Source organism: Botryllus schlosseri, chromosome 4 (genome assembly GCF_051294905.1).
Source record: "Botryllus schlosseri isolate E-star chromosome 4, Bs_hap1, whole genome shotgun sequence".
Lineage (NCBI taxonomy): Eukaryota > Metazoa > Chordata > Ascidiacea > Stolidobranchia > Styelidae > Botryllus > Botryllus schlosseri.
The window spans coordinates 23083390-23107275 of record NC_137239.1 but is presented as its reverse complement, the minus strand read 5'-3'; the positions used below and the strand labels follow the sequence as shown (position 1 = coordinate 23107275).

At 39.9% G+C, this 23886-nt stretch overlaps 1 protein-coding gene and 1 long non-coding RNA gene across 2 annotated transcripts; one reads left to right on the top strand and one right to left on the bottom strand.

Moving 5' to 3' along the window:
* Positions 1-13221: 13221 nt before the first annotated feature.
* Positions 13222-17433, bottom strand: LOC145437474 (uncharacterized). The gene is made up of 2 exons (XR_013914673.1): positions 14774-17433; positions 13222-13393 (listed from the first exon to the last, which is right to left on the bottom strand). It is a non-coding gene; the product is annotated as an uncharacterized LOC145437474 (long non-coding RNA).
* Positions 17434-18355: 922 nt separating this feature from the next.
* On the top strand, positions 18356-23582 carry LOC145437473 (tomoregulin-2-like). The gene is made up of 6 exons (XM_080314732.1): positions 18356-19412; positions 19846-19952; positions 20533-20644; positions 22174-22237; positions 22413-22516; positions 23159-23582. The coding sequence occupies exons 1-6, from the start codon at positions 19012-19014 to the stop codon at positions 23289-23291; spliced, it is 921 nt and encodes a 306-aa protein (XP_080170858.1). The 5' UTR covers positions 18356-19011; the 3' UTR covers positions 23292-23582.
* The last annotated feature ends 304 nt before the right edge of the window (positions 23583-23886 follow it).

Sequence of the window (23886 nt, the reverse complement as noted above, 5' to 3'; positions counted from 1 at the left end):
TGCAGCTTCGCCGAGGCTGGAGTGGAGAATTGTTTTGCGTAAGCGACTGTGGGATTTTTGGCAATCCAAAAGTTATCTTCCCGAGTGCAGCAATTATTGAATTTGGTGTTGATCGAAAGCTACTGTTGCTCCGATTCCGAAAATATAAATTAAAATTATGATCAGGCACTGATCCTCCTAGAATCCATCCTCCAAGTCTAAAATATCGGCATTGTTCGAACAATCGGAGAGTCGCAACGAGTCATTGTTATGGCCATTGTGTTGCGGTTACCCGATTGTTCTGAACAATTTCAGACTTGGAGGACAGATTCTAGATGGATCAGCGCCTGATCAATATTTTAATTTATATTTTCGGAATCGGTGCAACAGTATCTTTAGGTCGAGACCAGATTCAGTAATTTCTGCGCTCGGTAAGATAGCTTTTGGATTGCCAGAAATCCTACAGTCGCTTACCCAAAACAATTCTCCACTCCAGCCTCAGCGGAGCGGAACGAAGCTGCAAAATCGGTCGTTGCCGTTCCATGTTTAATTTCTATAATCATAGTGTCCTATATGGTGTCGACACAAGCAAATCTCACGCCTCAGTGAAATTGTATCACGTCACAATTTCCATTTGGCTACAGGCAATTTGACGGTCATGTTTGACCGGAACTCCCACAATCAGCCTCGAATTTTTCATTGTTATGGAGATTGGCATTGGGACGCAACAATGCTGTCTGGCTCTTTTTCTCTTGGGCTACTCTGTCGTTTCGCCAGACAGCATTGTTGCGTCCCAATGCCAATCTCCATAACGATGAAAAATTCGAGGCTGATTGTGGGAGTTCCAGGACCACAGGCGGAATAGAATTTATATTTTCGTAATCAGTGCAGAGTCAGCTTTCGATTGATACCCGTTTTATCAAATTTAATGCTCGGCAAGCCGGTAAAAAATGACCGTCAAATTGCCTGTAGCCAAATGGAAATTGTAACGTGATACAATTTCACTGAGGCGTGAGATTTGCTCGTGTCGACACCATATAGGACACTATGATTTAATAACATACTGATCCTTATTTCCGCCGGGGAATCACCTGTACATCGTACTTTGGGGTGGAATCTGCATGTTCCGACTGGGTAGTCAAGACAAAAGACTAGTATCATTAAAATGACGGATAGGGAATCATTCATCGACGGAAAAAGTCGTTCAAAACTCCAGCATCACCAAGGTAGAAGTACTTTACTCACAGAGTCACAGCACTCTGAAGAGTTATACACTTTGGATTGCTATTGGAGAGGTGGAATCACGATTGCAGCTCTGCAATATGTCTACCGGTCATCTTTGATTTGATACCGCATACGATGCAGTGTAGAGATCAAGTCACTACGTTCGAGTCACAAGTCATATCGAGTCATTGCAAATATTGACTCTCGAGTCAAGTCAAGTCACTCGATTTTTGGAGGTGAATCAAGTCAAGTCAATCACGACTCACGAGTCAAGTCGGAATTCAAGTCAAGTTGTATTTTCGAAGTACGAGGTATGATTTATTTTAAATTGAGGCCCGAATATAGAATTGAATATACTTTAAAAATGGCGTTGCATAACTAGCTCACGCATGCCTAGAATTGCTAAACTACGTAAGTAACTATAACCATCCGCCAAAATGGAAAATAGAATACGAAACTTCAGATAGTTGAAACGAATTGATACAATGCACTACCGGGGCCTACGAATATCGTAGGCCCCGGCACTATACCCAATTACATATCCATGGGATAATACAGTGATATACAATTTAAGCCCGCGTTAATGGTTGACGAGTAATATAGGCTACATTCAAATTCAATTTAAATCATGCAAGAGGTTTGGTTAAGACGAGCACCAGTCTGTAGAACAGAGATGGATGGATGTGATAGTGCAATAGAGGTTCAGTAAAACGCAAAATCCTTGAATGAATGAAATTAGTCGCTCTCATAGGTCACACCAGTGTATCGAGAACAATCCGAACATATGAAATATACAGCGATTTGGTCGACACCGATTACATGATGACTTGAAATTGAATCGTAAATTTTGCTTCAAGTCACAAGTCAATCCCCATTTTTGAAACGTCGAGTCAATTCAAGTCATTTTTGCAAAGTGACTCGAGTCAAGTCCAGTCATAGGAAAAAGTGACTCGAGTTAAGTCATGACTCGAGTCATCCCAACACTGATACGATGTTACCGTTTCACACAGTGTTAGCATTGCAATCCACGTCATTCTAGCAAGTATTTCGATACTACCAAATTAGATACCACCTCCGACTATATACAAACCATCGTTTTCACATAGTATTTTTTTGTGTGTGGATAGTGCAGATGGGAGATAATCTGATAATAAATAAGCACCTTAAATTCGTGATACTTATATACGGATGCTAGAAGCACCTTCCATATGCGTTTTTCTTGCCAATACCTCTGAGCTTAGTTTCTGAAACGGTTTCCATGTTCCCTATTATGATGAACGGTGTCTTTAGTTCGCTAATAAGATGCGAGGCAGGATTAGCCAACATAATAGCTATAATTTTGAATTCGTTTACAAAATCGCAAACGAAAAGTGCTCTGTTCAGGATTACAGCAATCGCCAATTCGGACGAAACTTTTCTCATTCCAGACAAGCATCACCATAATAGTTCCTTATAATAAGCCGCTGTGACTGACACGCCTATCATGTACATTCGGTACCGACATATAATTCGTGAGAAAACACTGATATATTTTAGATAAAGATAAGATTAGGTTATCATAAGTAACTGGGATTATGATAACGAAAACAGTCTTTGCCAACCATTAGACAATGTTCATGTGTACGTTGCAATGTTCTGGCTCCTCTTTTTAAAGAATATATGATTGAAACCAATATCAGAAGACATCTATAAAGGAATATGATGGTTGGTTGCATAATGCATACACATGCAAAGTATAGTAAAAATTATTAGGTGTAACAGAGACTGACATGAGCAGTGGTGTATGTAATGTCGGTACAAGTTCACGAATTGCCTCCGTTTGTTAAAAACATGAAATTAGCAGCACCGCTGAACATTACACTTCTATTATTCCCGATGGAATTTGTAAGGCATTCCGTTTCTTCTCGCCGCAAATAACTTCTCAGCTCCGACAAGTTTTGATGACTACTGCTATTAACGATGCTATGCTAATGACCTAAGTCATATAAATATAGATTCGTATTTTTCAGTCTGACTTTAATCTTAGTCGACCACAAAGTGGAGGATCATCAATATACGATGACCATAACAATAATTACCATCATTTCAAACTTATCTTTTGTCCCTATGGTGACGTCGCCTAAAACCGTGATCTATTTAATATTGAGGAGGTTATGTTTTCGCTTTCCCAATAACCGTTGACCACTGGTCCGTTTACTCACAAAATTCTATTCATATGTTCGATTTGGTTGGGTATTGATAGAGATGGGAAAATCGAATAGGCTACTTAATACGTTATAAGAGTAGGATCGATGCGTAAAGTTCAAATATGTACTTTTTCTTCCACCACAAAGAAGATATTCACAGTTTTCATACCACATCAGGACCGTAACAGCACTTCGTCAGCTCGGTCAATATGATCGGAAATTGCATATATATTGCTATCAATTTTTTTCATCCTCTCTCTGTTCACGTAATCAGATTTACCGGTAACAGAGCTGAGTGAGGTATGTTAGAAAAGGTAAGAGCCCTAAATCATAATTAAACATCTTTGGGCAAGCCCGTTGGTATAATGACTTCTTTACATGATGCTATTTCGTGACCTCCTATCTGCTATGTCAAATGATATTGAAATCGCCCAAACGTACTAAACTAAAAGACGCACACGATTTCAAATTGGTATTTCTTTATTGGCTAATAATTTTTCTCTGTGGGGTGGCATTTGTCTTGAGGTATTCAGATTGCCAGGACAGGAACATTCGGCGCCAGCCATTTAGGCGTTTATGGACAATTAAAATATATGTATATTGTATGTAAGCATAAGGGCAGTCCTTTTCGGCGAAGGTTTTCTCGCTGCCGATCGTTTTACTGGCTAATAATTTTTCTCAGTGGGATGGCATTTGTTATGTGGGGTTCAGATTGCCAGGAAAGGAACATTCGGCGCCAGCCATTTAGGCGCCTATGGACAATTAAATATTGTATATATATCGAAGTTTTCGGTCAGCACAAGGGCAGTCTTTTTTGGCCAAGTTCTTCTCGCTGCCTATCGTTCTGGCATACATCTCGGAGTCGCATGTTACATGGCCTATAACTTCATATGTCTTGATGCGTTGTGGCGCGGCAATGGCTTACGCCCAACTGCCCATTTCTATAAATCATGCATATTTTTGTTGGGGGAAAGATAACCAATAATCAGGGTATTTGGCTACATTAAATCGCGCTCGGCGCGAATTTTTTTATAAAGTTATATAAATTTCCAAAGTATTGCTTCATAATTTATGTTAATTCACGAAATAATTTTGGGCCCCCTTCGAGCTCACCCCCTAATTGTGGGGTTTGGAGCGCGGCACTTACGGTCCTGTACCCCACTAAAGGTAATTTAGCATTTCCAACCATACCTATCTCATTGCATTTTATGGCAATGTAGTATAGTGCAGGTTGATCATTAGGGTTATGACTAGAAAAAAAACTAAATTTTGTGTGTCCTGTATAGTCACAAACGATGAACTTTTGTGTCCTGAGTTCAAAATTGACAAAAGTTAGGACTCGTTAAACAAAAACCTCCCGCACAAAAATTTTCCAGTTTTCACTGTATTAAGAATAGGCTTTTTTTGAAGATACAGACTATATAATATATATACCGACTGATTTGAATTTAACTGACACAATTCCAATTGCGAAGATTTAAAATAGTATTTTGGTAAATTGTGATTGCCCAGATTGAATTATTCCGATCGTTTTCTTGCTTACAGTAAAAATTAAATATTTAATAAATAATTATTAATTTCTATTTTAGATGTATACAGTATATATCGTATAATTCCAATTTGTCTTACACAAATCGAACTGGTTGTTCGAAAAGGCGAAAGTAGAACAACTCAACATATTTTCGGCGGTCTAGAAAACCGATTAGAGGAAAATGATGAAAATTTGATAATGTCATATCATATGTGACTCAGCATCTGTTGATACTGGGCGGCGGAATGGTGTTGTTGTGACACTGCAAATTGCAGTAATGAGCATTGGTTTTCATAAAACACAATACATTGGTTGCCAACATAATATTCTGGATTCTTAAAGCATATCAGAGTTCTTTAATCCAACATCCTCAACAAATCCAACTCTCAGCTGCATATTTGGAGATGATATGTTAAAACACTACGAAAACTTGGTGCAATGAACTAAGCCAGAATTTCAAATGAAAATATTAGAAAACCGAGGATGGAGGAATGATTTTAAGTTTATCTATGTGCTGTGCAAAGCGTGCCGCTCTTTCAGAGAAAATAGTAGATTACCACTAATGAATTGACATAAACTTCCATAACCACGCAATGCGAGATGGAGCTCAAGGGCTATAATTCCGTACTTCCAAGTCCCCAGATGGAGCGTAACGCTTGAGATGTCATGCTTATTCATCGCAAATGCGTGTCAGGAAGCCTGGTATTCCAACCAGATGTCAATTGATGGAACTTGACTGGACTGGAGCCCGACCGATTATCGGTTCGCCGATAATATCGGGACGATATCACACTTTGAAAGAATCATCGGTATCGGCCATTGAAGCTGAAAAATTATCGGCAATTTTCGTGACGTCACAACATGGCGGTAGGAAGTCAGAAACTATAATCTTTGACCGCTAGCCTGAGAATATCGATATATGTCACATAGCTTATACTTAACAGGTGTCCCGATGTAGCCCATCTAGTTTGTTTCATGTTTCAGCATAACAATGGGTGTAAAGATGTTCAAATAAATGCTCTAAAGCTTTTAAAATGTGCGTATGTATATTCAACTTCCTTTGAATATCGGCTGAATATATTGGCGTTCTCGGTCAAGGTGTGAGGTATCGGTATCGACCCAATAATCCAATATCCGTCGGGCTCTAGAGCTGGGGTGTCAAACTCAAATTGCGCCGCGGGCCGGATTCATGCCTTCAAATCGCTCGCGAGACCGACCAGTCAACTGGTTCAAAAATGTTACCCCGTGTTCTTGGTTATCACTTGAAAACCTTAAAAGCATATATAGATAATACGCGGTTCATGGGTTTTTTTAAGTAGCAAGTCGCAACACCTTTATTCGCGAACAATGGAATTGTCAAAAATACGATGATTGTCCGGTTGAATACAGATAAGAACCGCTAAAACAGTGGCGTTATGTTAACGACGATATAAGTTGGCATTTTAAATACTCCCTTTGATTTAGTTGTGATCTGGCGTTAGCCCTGCATATGCGTTGTGAGGAACACCAGATATTCAATTGGAAACGCGGACGTTGGAATTTCGTTTATTATTATTCAACGAGTCCGGTTTCTCTCGTGTCTGTGGATATAATGGGTCGAAAGTGACACAGCAGTGCGACCATAGATATTTCAACTATATGTTTGTGTTTTACTAATGTATTTTGCATTTAAACTGCATATAACGATTCCGGATTAGCGTTTTCGCTTCTGTGAATAACCACTTTCTGGGCCCATATTTGTATAAAACTCTGAACTTAGTGTGCACTTTTTTTTGCCTTCGTGAAATTGAATGTTAAATTCACTGACATGTTAGTAGTTATGCTAACTAGAGTGAAACCACAACTCCGTATAGTTGGGTGGTTATAATAGGGCCTATGAACAATGAACATGGAAGTATTTCCTGCAAAAGATCTTAAAATTTGTTGCAAACGAGCTGGAAAATATAATAATTTTTCAATCTACTCAGAATTGCTTTGCGGGCCGGATGAAATGGTCTGACGGGCCGTATGTTTGACACCCCTATCCCTAGAGCAGTGGTTCTTATACTTTTTAGACCGCGACCCAAATCTGACTTTTAGTGGTATCTCGCGACCCAAGCAACTCACACCAAAATGAATGCATTTGGGTGCCGACCAATTATATCAATAACGAAGGGTTTGGCCATCCAGCGACGGTCAATTATCGCCACCGAACTTTTTGGCACCGCACTTTGCCCAGCCGTATGTTGGCCCAACGCCATATATTCATGTGTCCAAGCGTGGACGGGTTTTGGCCTCATAAACCGGTAACCGCTCGTTGTACAACTCTACACTAAAGCGTCCCAGGTCTCCGACGGTGTTTTCCAGAGAAACCAATGTTGAAAAAATCTTATCATGAATTCAAACCAATTTGTTTAATACAAAGGTCGGCACATTTTCATGATCAAGTCATGTTGTGGTGGCGACTTCTCCGCGTGTCTCGCTGATTGGCCGTGGTACCAAACTCAGTGACCTCTGATATGCTCAAACCAACTACAGTAAATCGCGCGAAAAGCGAACATATTTTGTTGTTGCAATGACCTCAAATAATGTTACATACATATTAAAGGACCGCTCTTGTACCGTCGCGACCCAAATTTATACCCTTCGCGACCTATGTTTGGGTCACGACCTATACTTTAAGAACCACTGCCCTAGAGTATACCAAAGATTATTTGCTGTTATCTTTGCGCTCGAACTTCTGCAGCGATAATGTGCCTTAAAATCCCATTGTAAGTCGGATATGTCCGTTGTAGATGTCCCTGGCACTAACATACTAACATAATAACAGAAAGGGAAGTCAGATTGATGGATGAACTTTACCAGAAGTGCAAAAGGACATATATATGAAGATTAAATTTGTAGCAAAGAATACCTTTGAATCGTAAATATTTTTCTATGTTTGGATCAGTGTCGAAAATTTAAGTTAGTTTGTGTGGGACATTTTTTGATTTGAACAAAATGAATATAATTTTATTAATTTATACCAAAATGTTCTTTAATTCCTGCTATAGGCAAAAAAAATTCTCGTCATAACCCTACTGACCATCTTCATTGGAAATGTCACGTCAACTAACGTGTATTGGATAGCTTTGTACTGCAAGTTTGGGATGCTGTGAGACGGCAACTCGATATTTCAAGGCTTGCAGGAGGTGAATATTATCAAAACTATATCACTGCCATGAATCTCATTGAAAAGGAGTGTATGATTATATTACAGGAAAATATCGTCTCTCATTACAAGTAATAGTCGATTCGGATACGAATATATTATAATAGAATCATTGTTCCCAGCCCTTGTTTTTCATCCCTCCATTCGGCCAATTACTATCGAGATGAATCTGACCATGTGTCATTCACTTATGATAAAGATAGATGCTTGCAAATAATTATTCTTATTGATTCTACACACTCAATTCCTTGCCAGTAAATTACCAAAAACACTATAATAGAATAACGCATCCACGGAGCGTCGAATATGATGCTGTTCTATTAAATTATAATGGTGCATTCCAATATCCAGTTGATGGACAGTTGGAACTCATCTCCATCATTACGCATTTCGGACATTAAATGCGTTGCTTGCTGAAATTGAAATAGCTCACACGTAATTTGTACGGTGCGTACGTGGGGGCCCGACAATTTGAGTATAAGGACACGAATGACGCAAAGCATTTTCCGCATAAAGGGACTATCTATTAAAATGACACGAATGTGACCAAAAATTGTGTTTGATTTCGCCGATACCATATTAATCCTTTTGATAACTCATCAGCTGACATCGGTAATTCCATCATGGAAAATCGATTGACTGTGAAGCCTTCTTTCTGTCGCAAAACCGATTCCATTTAGTATTATAACATTCATGACATCCGGACGGGGAGATATTCTGGATAGTGACGTTAAGATTCTATCGTAATCAGTGATAATCATTTTACAAGTCTCAAGCAAACGACTACCATCAAGTTTCACACGCAAACCCCTTGTGAGATTTGAATAAATATTTTATTTCGTTCGTCGTATGTTCTTCGCATAAAAGCTCACATTAATAAATCATGCGATGACCGTTATGTTTGCAAAACAGCAATCGCCATCGGTAGGAAGCATATATACACATACGTACCATGTTGACATGATTTCGCCAAAGATCTACTTAGGACATAAAGGACTGCCGTGACGAGCATGGTGATCTCGTACCATCGCTGATTTTTGAAGTATGTCAGTTCAGTGATAATCACGCCAGGAAAGCATCGGGTTCAAGCTGCTTGTTGCTAGAATATTTGGACAAAAATCAAACGGTGTTTATTTGAAATACTGCGCCGAATGATCCTTAAAAACAGCCCACTGTTATCACCGAGTTAGCGGGCCGAGAAAAAAGGCAATGTGGACTAAAGGGACAAATGAATACGTGTATCGCATCCTCAAGGACGAATGTTATTCCGCTATTTTTAAAAATTATTAATTAATCGTAGAGAATTGCAATAATACCCGTACTTGTCATGGTATTTTTGTGGGATTTCCCGTTCTGCCGTTTACCAGCATGGCTTTGGCTTGACCGCGTTTACACAAATTAGCGCACAAAAGATATTCGCAAATATTAAAGGCAAATATAGTCTCAACGGATTGTATTGTATAAATTAACGAGCGGATCACTAGCGGAGTCAACGGCCCGCGAAGCGAATATTGTATACACTGTTTTATTGATTCCCAGGCAGGAATAGCTGGTAAAATCGGGTGTTATATGCTCCCTCTTACTATGAGTCTATAATTGTCATTACGAACTCCGCGATACGTGGAAATTTCGTTTCGTAATACGATATCATCGAAACCAGTTCAGATGCCGACGAAGTGCGACATCCAACTATTTCGACTGTGTTTGTATTATGTCACTCATTTGTATAATTCTTCAGACCAGGTTGTGCAATCTTAGCTGGAAAGAATCACTTGCTCATGATTCATTGCCAATGGCAAACAGCTGTACCGCATGCTCAAGTGTACATAACCTCATAGAATGTGAACAGAAATAAGCGACAAAGTTGACAATGTAGGCTAATTATAGTCTTTTGTTCAAAAGTCGATGCATAAAAGTCGTTTACAGACCTATGTATTATATAACCGTGTCTTACATTTGTGCTGCTGTTGGAAATTGACATCACCTCCAGCATATTTTGACCTTGGTCTTGTTTCGTGTTCGAGACTACAAGACGGAAGAAACGGATTCGTAATGAAGAATATCGACCGTTGTAGTCTTCAAACCCCTGCATTTTACAAAAACGACTCTTAATATATTTCGAATTATTGTGGAATGTGGCTTTATTTCGCAGTGTTGAAAGCGCGGTCGTAAAATATAAATTCGTCAAGTCGTCGAATAAGTCTGATATTGTTTTGGGCAAAATGTAGGATAATTATCGATCATTTGCGGATCTGTTTGAATATTGTCATCCGTAAGTCCTCTGTACCTTGGGAACCGCCTGTGTCAGAGAGTCAAATACGTGTATTAAAGCGATTGGAATCGAAGGATGCATTAAACAAATCACATGTAAGGATATGAGTAGCAGAAAAAACGTAAACTGTGGTACATCATGATGCTATATTGTTTCTATAGAGCCGTCTCCTATATTCGCTTCAAATTCCGAATTCCAATCCGGGTGACATGCGCGATGTGAACTGATATTGCTTGTGCTCTATCTGCATGCCTTTATGGCTTATTTGCGGTTTGTCGTAATAAGGAACTAGGGCGCGTGGGGCACTTTAACACCGGAAAATCCGCAGGAAACCCAGTCCAGCATTCAGTCATTGTCTCTATAATAATAAATATTTCACAAAAGCACAGATTATTTTTCTTCGTCAAACGATTCTGCGGGTGGCAACTTGAATTTGTGAAGCTAACAGCAACCGTATAATAATAGCGTATTTGAATTTTGACATTTGGCTCTTGAGGGAATTCCCTGTTCCCATTAACTTACGACAAATCGAAACATACCATTGCTATACTTACACTGTAGAGTAGACACTGTATATTATACAGTGGTAATGGAGTCAATAGAGCGTCAGACAACCCGTTATAGGGATAACACATAAACGAAACTCATTCACCGGCGATCGCCATGAGAATGAAAATTGGGGAATTCCAGCAGGTAGTTCTGTCGGGGTTATCCGGAATTCGGACCTTACAGCTGTTTCGGGACATTGGGATTTCCCAGCTTTGCACACTTCTAAACTCAATGCGACAATGCGGTGGCTTCATTGTGGTTACGATTGTGACGAATCAGATTCAATTATTTCCGTACTAGACAAACGGATGATAAAAACCCTCGTCGTTACTTTGAGGATTTTACTGCTCAGTAATTTTAATTCAGTGGTACATTCAACCAGTCGCATGCGCTAATGATTAATACCACGTTCGTGATACATAGCCTGTCATCGTCTGAACTCATCTAAATGCGTCGTGTTGGTTTTTGATGCATGTGATTGTTATATCTGATAACATATTTTGTAAAGCATTCATAGGACCGTAGTCCTTGCGAACCTTGGTCGTGATATTTCCGTGCATCTTTTTTTAAATAACTGCATGTCCGTGGACTCATGCTTATGATATATTGAGGTCGACTTGTTGCATATGCATCAATTACGTCCCTGTCAGCATGAAAGCCCCCGTTGACTCGCTATATGTTTTCAGACGCAAAATCAAGACCATTTTATTCACACGAGCGTTCGAACTAGAGTAGTGTTCATTCCGCCCTACAGCTATGCACTTCGTCTTTTATACATATCGTTTACTTTTATATTTTATTGCCTTTTATGTACAGTATATTGTTATATTCGGCGCTCTATAAATTATTATAATAATAATACTATTATTATTGACTATATTCGTTAGTGATTTTTCTATGCGATTCGTATAAGATTATACATGATATATACGTTATGTACTACGTCATCTCAATTATCATAAAACCCAAATTCTATATCCCCCGCGCGATGATACTCCAACGCCAAGTTAATCCGCATTTTTACGACATTTGCATTTTGTTGTGCAGCTGGAATACAACATATCTACTTACTATTATAAGGGAAGTTGTACATAGAAATGGTTATATAATGAGGGGACTAAACAACATAACCGTATTGAACAGCAAACAATTGCATTGCGTCATCCTTCACTATCGCCATGAGGTGTTTTCTTTTCCTATATGAACAATCGAATAAACACTGATAATTATCTCCACCATCACTCAAAAACTTGCGAAGATTATTATTATCAATGGCGATTGCTAACTTAACAAATGACAAGTGGTTACATCTTTGTCAGCCTTTCAAGACAGAAGTAGTTCGAGTTAGTATGTATTTCATCGCAAATGTAATCACTTTCAACATCATCATTCTCCATCTATAGCTTGAGATAAGAGGATTAAAATTATTGAATTTTAAATCAACAGTTATCTTTCATGTAAATGCAACTACAACAACTGAGAATATATGGCGTTAATACGGCGAAACCAATCCTGATTAACTGCGTGTTCAAGTTGTGACAGTTTCACAGTTTCATTTAAGTAGTTTACAGAGTCATGGGCTATTATGGAAGAGCATGCACCGAAGATGTAGCATTGCTTGGTAAAAGACCATTATAATTCCCAAGGTCTTACCGCTTGACCTATATTTAATAGCGATATAAAAATACAATCGAAAATTCCCAACGCACATTCGAAAGAAAAACATCCAAAAATATTTACTTACGACACTTTTGCGGTCTCGTCACAGCCGAATTGTATATTTATAAAGTGGTATGCCATATTCACCAGTTATTGCAAAAGGCTGCTCTGTTCTAAATAAACGGCATCAGACACATGGTCGGATGAATCTATTTTGAGATCACCAAAGTCTCTCTCTGACATATTTATCGTCAGCTATATAATTCCCACGTAGGCATATGAACGGTCGTTAAAGATAGTATGTACAATACAGGTTGTGATGACTAGTTGTAACACACTTCAACTGCTGTTATCCAATACATGACTGCGATTATAATTGAAGGGACTGGTAAAATTAAATAGGTTGTGAATACTAGTGGATTTTAAGTGATAGAAAACTCACCATATTACCACGCAAATCTGCTAATGATTTGAAATAAAGCAACGCTCTTTCTTCGCTTATAATTACGATAAAATAATAGCAAACTCAAAACAAACCGGTTAAGACACCCATTAACAACGCTAGATATCGTTGATCTACGCCTCCAGCCTATTTCCATTTCACCTTTCAGAAATCACAAATAAACATCAATAAATTAGTATTTCGATTTAATCAATCTCCCATACGATACGATGCAATTATAGGGATATTTTCATGGCGTTCGTGTTTGGTATGCGATCCTCGATGTTGCAGTGGTTCGTGTTCGCAACCGCACTTTGGGAGGACCTACTGTGAACTGTGAATTGGTCCTCCTGTGAACACTCTGTGAGATTTATATCAGAATGTTACAGTGATATATTCAATTGAATAGTATATTCATATTAAAATGAACCCGAATATTTTCGGCTGACACTCGTCAGGGGTAATCGTCAGCAACTAGTAGAGAATTCGAAAGAACAGCGTCAAACCGGTGTTGTACCGACGTTATGTAGACGATACTTTTGTCATTTTCAGAAATGAGATAGACTGTGATCAATTTCTCATTCACTTAAACTCGCTTCACCCGGCTCTGTTATACACAATTGAAAAAGAACGAAATAACTCATTGTCATTTTTGGACGTTTTAGTCGAAAAACATGATACCAATAAATTTGAAACATCAATCTTCCGGAAACCGACATTCACTGGCCAATACCTTCGTTGGAACTCATTTAGCCCTAGCCGCAGAAAAATCAACCTCATAGGCACCCTCGTGCATAGAGCGTTGATGATATGTTCGGGTAATAAACTGAACTCAGAACTTGACAATATCCGGAAAATCTTACTTGATAACGGTTACCCTGAACATGTCATCAACCGTGGCATAGAGAGGAAAGTAACGCATTTCAATGCAGAAAAGTCAACAGAGCCTACCGAACGAACAACCAAAGATGTTTACATCCATCTACCTTGGATAGGGCCTATTTCCACCCGCTTTGAGAAGCAATTGATTTCAGCGGTCAATAAGTGTTACGACACAGTGAAGACCAACGTGATTTTCACGACAACGCAACTGCTCCCCGCAACACGTAAAGACGTGCTACCCGCACTTCAGCAAAGCAATGTAGTTTACGAATTTAAGTGCCACTGTGATTGTGGCTACGTGGGAAGAACGTCAAAGCGCTTGCAGGAACGCATAAATCAGCATGTCCCTAGATTCATTAGAACACGCTCGATGAAAAGCTCACCCTTAACTCACCTGCTCAAGATTGATGCGGACCAATCAAAGGCCATAAATTCTGCAATTGGCAAACACTTGTTGGATAATCCCGCCTGTGCGAAAAATTATCGAGACGACAGATTTCGCATACTCGGAAAGGGTCGCTCACACTTTCATTTGTGCGCCTTGGAGTCGACTTTTATCAAAATACACCAGCCAAGGCTGTGTCAACAAAAAGAGTTCGTGTATCATCTAAAAATAGTACATTGAACGCTCTCGTATTCGACATTTCGTGCTGGTGACGTCATATTTTGTGTTACGATTGTTGATATACGCTGTTCTTTCGAATTCTCTACTAGTTGCTGACGATTACCCCTGACGAGTGTCAGCCGAAAATATTCGGGTTCATTTTAATATGAATATACTATTCAATTGTATATTGAAGTTCTGTACCTCAAAGAAGTGATATATTCATATTTCTGATCGAAATTCATTGAATATCACCTTACCAATCCCTTTCTGCATCACGGTGATAGCGAGTAAGGAACCAAGTACAAAAGTAAGGTAAACCTACTATACTCGAATTATTTCTGATTTGAGATGTATGCTTGCAATGTCACATCAACTGTTGTGAATAATATAATGACTCGGTCGCCATATATATTCAAGGTTCTGGTCGTAGACGATTCTCTGATCCGCTTATCATTCCCCTCCCCGGTCACACCGTCCCCCAGTGGCATCTTCCGAATTACGCAACTCTTGGGGCTACTCGGATTAATGACTATGACTATACAACGTCAGAAATATCTCATTCAAATAGGGGTGCGTACAAGAAGGCAAAAGGTAATTTGTGCCATGGTTGGCATGGTCACGTCATCTATGAACGTGTTCTAAGAGAACCTATTTCAAGGGTTTGTGTACAGACGAAGAATCAGGACCTTTTAGGGGTTCGCAACCTCCCTAATAGTAATGATATTGATATCATCGATATGAAAATATATCAAACTTAAAACGTGAATTGTTGTCAGCTCTGAAGTGAAAATAATTTTAAAGTATATGAAATTAGGTGATGCAATGCCCTGTGATGTATGTCCACCCACATAAACTATGTACGGAGAAGTGCAAAAAACGCTACGAACGTCCCTACTTCTGGTGGCTTTCCTGTTCGATGGGGCATGAAGGAATTCCATCTTGACTGCGCTAAGAAAATTCCTGGCATGGATGCCGATTTTCTCACTTGTGATTGCGGTTGGTTCACGCGCTGCAGCTAATGCGGTATGCAACTCGACTTTATGAGAATTGGATGCATTTCACTAGGTCTTACATATTGGTGACGAATTCTGATGACGACGTACGATTTTCGAGTCGTAAGACGCTCTGTGACGCAACGCACGCACCAGAACGTAACCACAATCAACAAGATCTACTAACACGTCGGCTGCTTCTCTCGGATCGATGCCTCGAGAATCTCAGTTGCACAGCAATAGTAATTAATTAGTGCCGATGATCGTTTATTATTTTTACCATGACTGTGTTCCGTGATCTTCCAAACTCATGCTTATCTTGTCTCTAAATGAGTGGTCGTATAGTGCTCGCCCCTGTTAATGATTCTATTTTCGCAATAAATACAATGTGGCCCACGAGAAGGTTTTGTGTGGCCCGCGAGGTTATTTTCGACTAATATTATCAAAAATGGATTGCGCAGATTGTGAACTTGCACGGCCAACCAAAAATTTGATTAGTCTGGCAGCAACACTTGGGATGTGACGACTAGAATATCAGTTCCAACGCATTGGCAGACACATGGGCAAATCACATTTTTGGTAGATCTTCGTTCATTACCATGAAGTAGAATATTCTGCAGCGGATTAATCTAAAGTAAATTTTTTCTTCACGCTTCCCGCAATATGTTGTCACTCGATTTCTTGCGTTTAAAATTGCTGAAAATGAAGGAACGCCTAATGTACCAGATTGAGTATATCTATATTCGCAATTACGAGAGAAAGCGTCGTCCAACATGCGACCTTGCGTTTGCGCTCGAAGAAAGACCGTCGACGATGAAACCTAGGCACAAAATGATTAACGCGTGTTGTCCAAAGCTTTCGATATCGATATGTCCAGGCGCCGAATAGTCCAATCATTGCGAACTGAGTCCAGCGATATACAGCAGGCCGGCAATATACTCAAGTAACAATATTATTGACCTATTGTTGATCTATACACTTTGAATAATTTTCGCGTTTCGCGCGCATAGTGGCCCGCGCAATGGTTCGTCGCTTACATGTGGCCCTTCGGCCGAAAAGGTTGGCCGGCCCAACCCTACAAATGCATACCATAGATCGAGCATAAAACGGCTGGTGTCAGAAGTGAGATTCGAATCTAATTCTCCGTAGGAGTTGGTTGAAGTTGCTTTTGTATCCTATCCAATATCGATGATCAATTGAGCAGTTTTCACAAATTATGCAACACTAATTTTATAATCACCACGGAATTTACGTGTAATTGGATATGCTTTTATACCACAGCTCCTGCTTCTACAATCTATACATGAGTAGCATTAGTGACTTTTATTATGACCGCCTTCTATGAGCCCACGTGGTGAATTGTTGCGCAATTCACCGCGTTCCGTGTTGTCATATGCCATGCTAAGCAACTCGCCACATCCAATACGAATTTCGAAATAAATCCTTCGTACCGATCGATTTGTATTACTGTTGTGCTGTGTGACTACTGACTATAATGAGCCATACCAGTTTTTTTACGTGAGGATCTTTAGGCGCGTGCTCTAGTCACGTCCAAAGGGGGCATGGGGCTCGTCATTACGCAATAATTTCAACGTCACCCTACCTCTGGCCGGGCAGTAATGACGTATTCGAAACAATGCTTCTAAATATTAAATAGCACATAGGCCTATCGGTCGAAAAATATTTATGCAGCCTATCACAAAGTATGCGCAATTCCGCATCATTCATCAGTTGTCATTTTAATGCTCGGGTGGCGCGCGAAATTACAACTGCAGCGGATGATTAAACTAGCAAGAATTATGACTCACGCGACTAATTGAAACCAAGCATTTCGTCCTGACATGCAATTTTGAAACCACCTCAAACGATTGACTGTAAGTCGTGGTATTTACGAGGTACATTAGACAAACACAGCATGAATTGAAACTAATGGCAAGTTACGCCCTAAATGAACGGTCACGTTGGCGACTCATTTCGCTGCAGAATTTTATTCATTCATTGCTTGTCAGTGTTCTGACTTTGTGCGAAAGATGATTGATAGCTGTTGCATCTACCAAGGTCAGGACGCTCCACACCATGAAACCACATGACGAGTGGAACAATTATGATGTTGTGACGAATGGTAACATGGAGTCACTGAGCATGTTTCCCACTTGATGGCTTCAATGTGTTTTGGGGCATTGGATCACAGTTCTCAGAAATTATTTTATGAAATGTCTAATAAGCAGTCAGATAGCAATCGGGGAAACAAAATGACCAATAGTCTAATTACGTCACGCTGTCAGTTTGAAGTCACAATGTAAAGAATCTTTAATTGTGTTTATGTGACGTTTTCCTAAAGAAAGTTCTCAGAAATTCCATTCAGAACGTCGCATAAATTGTAATGTCTTTTTTCTCATCCTTGCAAGAGACTGTCACCCCATCACCCAAAACGGGAATACAATAGCTATACATTGAAAACTAGTTTTTATCAGTAGTAGCTCAAATCTACACGCTCTATCGGGTACGTTTAGTGATATAGTTTGCTTACTATAAACCTCATAAAGCTTAGTTCATTATAGATGCGGTCTTTCTACTCAAATTTCAATCTTCAACGGGATGAATCAGACTGCAAAAAGCATTATATGTCGATGATATATTACTGGCGGCTTCAACAGTAGTACGCAATACGGGAATAAATCACATGCAGGTGGAAATACTGTTCATGGTGACTGTATAATCTAATAGAAGACCAAGCATTCGGCGGAGACATGTATGCATGGATCAGAAGGTTAAGATGTATGCTCTTGTGTCTTATGTTGAAAGTTCTAATCCGAAATCCTTGTTGAAAGCATGTAATCAGTAATCACAACCATTAGCACTGATGTTGATGTAGAAATAAGTACGAGAAGTGGAGATCAGCAGTGTGAATGCCTACGCATCGAGGTTGCACAGACTTGAACCGAACCGTCGTTATTTACATTGCAAAGGAGAAACAAATGAGAGAATAATGGAGGTCAGTTGTATAAGCGAAACCGCATGGTGGCGCAACGATCAATAAGAAGAAACAGAAAAAGACAAGTAAAAAAAGATGCGTGGCTGCGCATTAATAGCCATTCCATGGTCTTAAGATTAGAATTCGACATGGAAGCTTGGGCAGCTCGGATCTTTACGGTGCACTGTAGTACAGTAAGAGATTGACACTGCAGAAAGATGCATGGTAGAATGGCGTTCCCTTTGGTATTGCATCATGAGATATGCTTACCTTTTGAAGTGTTGAGGCAAAAGGAAATGCGCTTGAACGCTCATTTACAACGAAGTTTGCAAGGGCCGTTATTATTGAAATAACGTACATTAGAATCACTGCAATGCATAGTCTTTATTTGAAATATTTTTATTATGTGCATCTAACATTGCGTTGTGATTTTACTTTGCATTGCAGATTGATATCAGTATTAGCAGCCTGCATCGCAATAGCAGCGCCGTCTTACTTGCACCGCAAATATCAGAATTGACAAGATGTCCACCGAGAAAAAAATTATGGATTTCGATGAAAATGGAGTTTTATATCATCACAGAACACTGAACGCATCCTCGCAATGTTTGCGGTGTTTTTCAAAAAAGACATTTCAACCACAAAAATCTGACGAATTTGTATCAAAAACTGTGCGTTGTCCAGCTCTCCTCAAATTTCCAACGCGTAGCGCCATTCTTATTCTCTTCGCCCTTTGCTTTGTCAACGCGTCGCTTGGTCTGACGATACCGAAAGACGAATGCGACCCTAATAACCCAGCATCCTGCTCATACGGGGCGAGATGTAAACAGGAACTTTCCACGCGAACACCTTACTACCGGTGCGTCTGTCCGCAAATCAGCTGCTACGGTGGATCCTGGGACCCTATCTGCGCTAAAGATGGACAGTAAGTGTTTTGCATTACTTGTGCATGTATACATCTATGCAAAAACATCTATTGTATACAATATACATTGTACATATATAGTTCGTCATCGTCTTGCCTTGTTCTATTTCTGACTCACAACACCATAAAATCGCGATAAAATGAGACGACAGTGAGGTGTCAAAACGACCTATCTTTTAATGAGACACCCACCTCGCCCTAAAGCATGTGAATAAGAGACGTGCACGCTGGATGAAAAGTAACTTAAGATAATATAAAAACAGCAAAGAATGAAACATAAGTAATGGTTGGCAAAGTCGATATGTCAGATCATGGTACTGTAATTTCGAGCGCTGTCATTAAGTAGAATATGTATAATTGGCACGCTTAAGCATACATACATCGACTCCACTGTACTTGTCTATCATTTAACGGTATTTTTATGCGTTTTCAGGGTGGAGAGGCCGTTTTTCAACTCCCTGTGTTTGATGGCGGAACAGTGCGCCGCACAGCGGGCAATTGAGCCGCTGTGCAAGGGACACTGTGGAAAGAAATGTGATGGTAAGTTTTACGAGATGTATCCAACGACTTCTGTGTTACAATTGAAAATTTAGAAATACTTTGTCAATATTTGCGAACGAGCTCCATTCACTTTTACGATATCGAGAAATCGCCCACCGCGGGGATCCAATAGTGTCAGGTCTAGTGTCTGGTATATGGCTTTGGTCAACGGTGGAATTCCCCACATACCAAGTTGAAACATATCGTTCCTGTATATGCGAAAATCAGAGTAATTGGAGCCGTTCTGTTGAATGAACCCAGATTCCTCCTTGCGACTATGAATGCCATTACACCACGACATCCTTTTAAAATCCTCTTCGGAAATTCTCACTAACACCGGTAATCGTCTTAGTTAAGATCGGATATCACGGAATTTCGATGTAATTTTGTAATGTAATGTTTAGTAAATTCCATCGCGTTACATAAGATAATTCTATTTTATTAGCGGAAATTTGGTGGCAAAAATTATTTTGGTTCTGCGTCACGTGAAAAAGCAACAACGAAAATTGTCGCGAGCAATTGCGGTGTGCGTGCCGTACTGCAGTTTCGCATACTTAGACATTCTCATCCTTTGATTCAGCGGCATCCAAAGCGGCCATCTTTCAGCAACACTGCCCGCGGGAATATGCTGGATTCTGTCACAACGGCGGCCTGTGCATATATCATAAGGAGATGCACGAGGCTTGGTGCAAGTAAGATCTCGTATGCAATTCTAAATAGTAGGAATGGCGGATTTGAAGCAGCTGGTTCGCGTAGGTTCAAAGATTGCATATTTTTACCCGCGTGAAGTAGCATAAAGCAAATCTGTCGATGGGGACTGATGAATCGTAGTGCTATTTTCATTCATATGGGGATGTTGGTACTCTCGTTAAAAATAATTCAATCCAGGCATATAATTCGTTTTTCATTGTGTCCTTTCAAAGCGTTGGGCCGTTCCGTAAGGATTTGGCATGGCATATTCAAGAAATTCAATAAAGCTCATGGAAATCTCTCAATTATTAAAGGCGTCGACAATTCAAAACACTCATCAAAGCACACAGCCATTCCAAAACACCGAATTCGGATCTAGATAAGATCAGGTTCTCGCTACCGCGTCGTCAAGACTTACTGCCACAAACAATGTCGTCCGTCACACAACCAAAAAGCGCAATATCGTCATCGTAATTTTTAGATTCGACATCTGATTTGTATAGCACTTATCTTGGGCATTAATCGGGATTTCGCGCGCTGTTGCGCAGCATTGTACCGATTGCCCCGGAGTGGGATGCGTCAGATTTCGTGCAATCATGCGAGAACGGGCAACGAACAATGGTATAAACAATTGGGAATCAGGGAATGTTTTCTAAGTCGGCGGATATCCGAATCGTGAGCGCTAGCGATTGACAAAACCTTCATTCATAGTAAGCGTGATGAAACATATTTGCCTTATACATTGAAGAAGCGTACACTACGCGACACAGTCACCCCCCCCCCACCACTAATTTCTAATGTCAGATGACCAAGATAGGAGTTTGACAGATTAACTTCGCCAACTCCTTTCCACTCCATCCAGTTGTGACTGCATTGCAGTTCTTGTAGTATCTTGAATCGAAAACATGATAACGAACATGATGGTGAGGTATCTGAGGTTACTAAAAACAATCAACCCCTACGTGACCGCGTGTGCTATTTAGTCAGTGTTCGGACGCGCATTACTGTGTTATCGGGTGTACTTAAATTTATTTACACTCAGTCTTATCTCCCCGCGTAAAAAAACTTTTATTCTTACATCGCGCTATGGATTACCAGTAAAACGGTTTCGATTCCGTGACTGTAATGAGTCACCTTTCTTCCAAGCGCACCGTTTGCTGGAGAATTGAAGTATAATTCAACGGGCCCAGCTCTGAGATTACAGTGAAATATTGGATTATCGAATATACAGTGCATCGGAAACGGGTTTCGCTATATTACGTTCGATTCCCCCGACACCGTTAGGAGGCAGAAGATATGGGTCATTACAAAACACACAATTACTAATTACATAAAATTGAACATTTTTATAATAACCATGTGTCGTTGCGTGATAGAAACGGACGTAATATTACTCTAAATTGTCATCTCAAATCACCAATAGTATCCAATAAGCGCAATAAAACTCATTGATCGGAATGTATTGCAAATTCTAGAACGCCGCAGGCGCCAAAACTCGCGAATTCAAATAATGCTTGATGATTTGTTTCAGGTGTCCGGTGGGATTTGACGGCCCGCGGTGTCAGAGCAAAGAACCGCCCACACATTATAACCAGGTATGTTCTCGCTTACGATACTGCTCAATCCATTCTATATCGACCTCATCGTGAAGGCATAGTTACACTAAACGTTCAAGGCTGCGATCTTGCTTGATCCGACTTGAAAGTGCTATAGTTGGTTTGCTTGAAGGATTGGTGCTATTGGATTTCTAAACACGGATTTAAATTACAGGGCGCCGAAAAAACCTGCGATCTTCGTTTGGAAGTTTTGGCGATATTTGCCATCACACTCCTGTCGATGGTGTTCGTACTACTCATCGTCTGCATATGCATGAGGTACGCACTACGAAAGCTTTTTGTAATCATTTGGTATAGTGTCCAATCTGAATGCTATGCAGAATAGTGATTATCTATCATAGGAATCCGAGCTTGGATAATTAGATTTCTATACTGTAGTAAGGGTTATCATTTTTTAATGGATTTCAGACTGTCGGTTGACCTCCCGTGCAGTTTCCTGTGGTGAGAGATAAACATATAGACAAAGTATCTGTTTTTTTTCTCTTTCGCCATTGGGGCTTCGTGAAATTAAAATATATAAAAAATATTTTTCTTCATACTATATGCCACAATCTTTGATATTTCAACTTGGATGGCATTTAGCTTCTATTTCCTGCCGGCTGCAACGAAACAACAACCGAAACCAGCCCTAGCGTAGCAAACACTCACTGAAGTAGGCACTGATGGGCGAAAGGCACCTATGCCCCCACCTAATTGACGGGTTGTGTGACGTCATACAGACTCACAACCTCAAAATATACATGGGAAATCATCGAAATATTCCATAGCCCCTTTAAATCTGACTGATACACATCAATCTACATCGTACAACTGTCCAGTGTCCAATACAGTAAAAAAATCGACCATATTACGAGTATAATGCTAAAGCGCAATGATACTCAATACTCTGATCTATTCTAGGAAGGGTAAAAAGGAGGACAACAAACTCTGGCCGACCAGCGAAAGAGACGAGACCACGCCACTGCGAGAAAGCGGCCGATCGGATTATACGTATGAATCGAACACGACAAATGACACAACGAGCGAAAACTGAAGCCAAAACCGATTAAACACCTCATGTCTTCAATTTTTTACGCGAAAATACTGTGTGTTAGGAAGCGTATATACGTTATATATATGTGTATGTTCTGAAACTCTGGGACGCATTGAATGGCGAACGTGATCGCTAAATCTGCAAAGTTTAGTCATCAGACCAAGCCAAGTGATCCTGTGTCGGCCGCAATATCAAAATGACTATAAAATAAGAATTTTTATTATTTATTGAGAAATGTTGTCTATCGTTTTATTCTATTGCAATAAAGAATGGCCGAAGTTCCGTTCAAAAGAGGCTCCTTAAAACACTTTGCCACGTCCATCACCCTGCGCAGTCTATGAGTGATAATAATCGCGGTAGAAAGTCGAGGAAGTGTTGAAGATTACAATTCGCAGGATTGGATTTCAGTAATCTGGGTTATCAGTGCCATCAGATATTGTGTCGATAAAACGTGAGCTTCCTCATCCATTGTATCGGACATGCGTCTGTAAGATCACAAGTTTAGAGTTGATTTCCTTGTATATGAGCAGCCAGCAGTCAGGTGAACTTAACGGAAGTTCATATATCTATCTGACGTGTTCGGCCAGTATTCGTA

Coding starts and splice junctions, on each gene's coding strand:
- LOC145437473 (XM_080314732.1), top strand. CDS start 19,012: ATGTCCACCGAGAAAAAAATTATGGATTTCGATGAAAATGGAGTTTTA. Junction 22,238..22,412: donor CGCCCACACATTATAACCAG/GTATGTTCTCGC, acceptor TTTAAATTACAG/GGCGCCGAAAAAACCTGCGA. Junction 22,517..23,158: donor ATCGTCTGCATATGCATGAG/GTACGCACTACG, acceptor GATCTATTCTAG/GAAGGGTAAAAAGGAGGACA.